The 3,353-nt window shown below is 40.7% G+C and overlaps 1 protein-coding gene across 1 annotated transcript; it reads right to left on the bottom strand.

The window, feature by feature from the left end:
- Nucleotides 1–1,056: 1,056 nt before the first annotated feature.
- LOC106528412 (uncharacterized) lies at nucleotides 1,057–3,094 on the bottom strand (the record flags this gene model as incomplete). Its single annotated transcript, XM_014023572.1, is given in 3 exon segments — nucleotides 1,057–1,242; nucleotides 1,353–1,459; nucleotides 2,494–3,094. Coding segments are annotated over 3 exon segments (765 nt in total). The 3' UTR covers nucleotides 1,057–1,142.
- Between the last annotated feature and the right edge of the window lie 259 nt (nucleotides 3,095–3,353).

Below are 3,353 nucleotides of genomic sequence, written 5' to 3'. Positions count from 1 at the left end.
TGCCTCGGATTTCATGTTCAAGCATATTGTTGGAGAAATGTCAAGATAAAACTGTGAAAATCTTAACATAAGTTCACTTTCATCACATTAATGTTGTCACCTTGTACTGATTGTCTGTAAATTACATCAAATGTCCTCATTTGCATCATGAAAACAGAAGAAAATCTCACAAATCTTTTAAATCAAAAACTCAGCAGCTTTGAAGTTGTTTTATGTCTCAGAGCCTGAGGTCATGTTGAGCTGCTCCCTTCTCCTCTTCACCACTGTCTGCAGACAACACCGGCCTTACACACAGACACACACACACACAGACACACAATGTGAGACACACACACTTCTTCCTTTAAATCTGCATTTTTCTTTTACCTCAACACGAACACTAGAGATGTGATTTTGCTCCCTTCTCCTCTTCACCACTGTCTGCAGACAACACCGGCCTTACACACAGACACACACACACACAGACACACAATGTGCACACAACCCACTCCGTCATTACCGGCTTGGTCTGAGAGGAGTAATCTCTGTCTTCAGTTCATCTCAGACACCAAGGGTCAACTCTGAACCACTTCAGAGTCCTCTGGAGCAGTCTGAACTTTTCTTGAGACTAAGAGTGATTCTTAGACTTAAGAATTTTGATAACTGACACACTTAAGTCTGAGAGTAGGAGTTAATCTAAGACATTTTCAGCACTTAAGTCTAAAAATCCACTCTGAGAAGTTTKATAAATACRGGCCCTGGACTTCAGGCAGGTCAGTTTATTCTAAGAGATTCTTTCTCTCCCATCTTTTTACTGACCTGTTGATAATTATGATTATTTACAAAATGTTCCTGCAGATGTTTGTTTATGCAGCTCTTTTTAAACATCCTTTAGTTTGAGAATTTTTCTTAAATTTACTGCCAAAAAATTCAAAATGACTTTATATTTTTACCAAATCAAGTAGTTTCTGATTTTGAATGACAGCTGTGCTCTCTTCGTTCCATCATGAATAAAACGTGAGTTTATCAGATTATTTTGTTGTTTACGATTGACACAAGGCCCCGACTCTTTCAGAATTAGGGTTATGAGTTGGTTTTACTGTAAATCTTAATTTTTGTTCCAATTTCTAATTTTCCTCCTCTTCCTGGGAGGACAGTAAGAGTCAAACAGTGCTGCAGGGTCCCTCGCTGTCCTCACTGTCCCACAGGGTGCCGCTGCTTGTTGCTGCTGTGTTGTTCGTTTCATGCTGAGTCAGCGTCGGTCTGAAGAGCCAGAGAAGAAATAATAACCACTAATCTCACTCAGCTGCTGATTTCCACAGAACTTGCTCTAAAGTTCACGTCCCAAATGAGATTAAAAGAAAAAACCTTACCTCAGATTTTCCTTGCTGGGAATGAAAGCATTGAAACTCCTCCCAGCAGCAGGAACTGGTATGAACGCTTGTCTGACGTCCTTTTCTGGAGCTGAATCAGTTTCCTGCTTGAAGGAATTAAATAAAAATTAAATGAGTCTTAAAAACATGGTGAACTGTGGCACCAAGTGCAAAAATATTGATGTTTTAAATGTGCAACTGTTAAAAATATCACTTATCAAATAATGTCTGAGCATCGCCCGCTGCTTTTCATGCCAGAGTTTCAGAMTGAAATCGTCGTGTAGAAATGATGCAGTTGTTTGTGTTTTGTTCAAACCTTTTCAGTGACTTTATGTTCATCTGTTAGCCCTCAGAGTGTGTGTTGGGAATGACTCAGCTGCRATCACTCCAGGTTAGCTCAGTGTTTAAAACTGAGTTGGAGCTGTTTTGTGTTGGATAAAGTTGGTTAGCTGTGTCAGCCAACTGAAGTGATCCCAGCTGTGGGTGTAGTGATCTGTCCAGTAGTTAAAGGGTCAATATTATGTGTTTCTCAGGCATTTATTTAAATACTATACCATAATAAAGTATCTATATGTCACCTTTAGCTGTTATTAAAATGTTGTTTTTATGTTTAGTATTGAACACGTCACCATTTTTCTCTCAAACTGAAAAAATATATATTTGAAACTGAAAAAATATTTGAAACTGAAAAACAATGGAAACAATCTGGAAAAGTTTCAAACATCTTGTCTTTTCAGTTTCAAATATTTTTTCAGTTTCAAAATTATTTTTCAGTTTCAAAATTAATTTTCAGTTTCAAGTTTTTTCAGTTTCAAAATATTTTTTTCAGTTTCAAAATATTTTTTNTTCAAAATATTTTTTTCAGTTTCAAAATATTTTTTTCAGTTTCAAAATATTTTTTTCAGTTTCAAAATATTTTTTCAGTTTCAATTTTTTTATTTTGAACAAAACTTATGACCCTAAATCAGCTCCATAAACATTGAGCTGATGTTTGGTGTGTAGCTGAGAGCAGCATGACATTAGCCCATGTTGAAGGTTTGATGACAGCTCTGTCATTTCTCCACATCAGATTATTTTAATCTGAAATCCTGGCAGAAGCAGTGGTGGGCAACATGCAGATCTTCAAGGCCTTTAATTTTACCTGCTTTGATGGATTGTCCCAAATGGGCCTGAAGGCACTTTTCAGATGGAGCGGAGGCGAGCCTTTCCTGACGCTGATTAATCTCTTCCCAAAGGAGCTGACGAGACTCGGTGCCTCCACATGTGGCCCTGTGGGGGTCCTGGAAGGAGGGTGGGGGGTTAATCTGGGGATCTGCCACCTCAGGCACACAGTCCTCTCTTTGGGCTTCAGCAGCACTGGCACCTGGCTGTCTTCATCCTCCCCACTGTTGCTGTGCATCCTGTGCAGGGCGCCATCAGGGCTGCCCGAGGTGACGGAGGAGTAGTCGAAGGCCGAGGTGTCATCAGGGTCCGTCTCCTCCAGGCAGTGGTTTGGATCCAGCTCACTGAGGCACTTCCCTGTGGGCTGGCTGAAGGTGCCCTGACCCGAGTCGCTGGTCTCGCCCCACGCTGCAGCATCAGGGGTGAGCAGGGAGCAGCGAGCGTGACCACAGCTGTAGGCAGGGTGGTTCAGGGCAGACTGGTCTCCTCTGCAGCCTTTCCTCCTCACTGGGCTGCAGGACCAGCACTCCAGGCGCATCAGGGGGCATCCGCCCCCCACATCGGTGAGGTGGGCAGCATCTCTGTGAGATCAGAGGCAGAAAACAGCTAAAACTGTTTGATCGTGGGAAAAACAATCACTTATTTTGGTCATTTTTGTGATCATTAAGTTTGGAAACGTTGCATTAAAAACACTTTAAAAACAGTGAAACAGTAAAAGCTTTTTTTTTCTTTAAATAACTGAGTAATTGTTCACTTTGATGAAGGTTACAGGAGAAAAGAATTAAACACAAATGTCACCTGTGATGACACAATGAGTTAGAATGCATTTAAAAATGAAAA

This window comes from Austrofundulus limnaeus, unplaced genomic scaffold (assembly GCF_001266775.1).
Source record: "Austrofundulus limnaeus strain Quisiro unplaced genomic scaffold, Austrofundulus_limnaeus-1.0 Scaffold377, whole genome shotgun sequence".
NCBI lineage: Eukaryota > Metazoa > Chordata > Actinopteri > Cyprinodontiformes > Rivulidae > Austrofundulus > Austrofundulus limnaeus.
The sequence above is the reverse complement of the archived record's forward strand: the minus strand, read 5'-3'. Positions and strand labels throughout refer to the sequence as shown.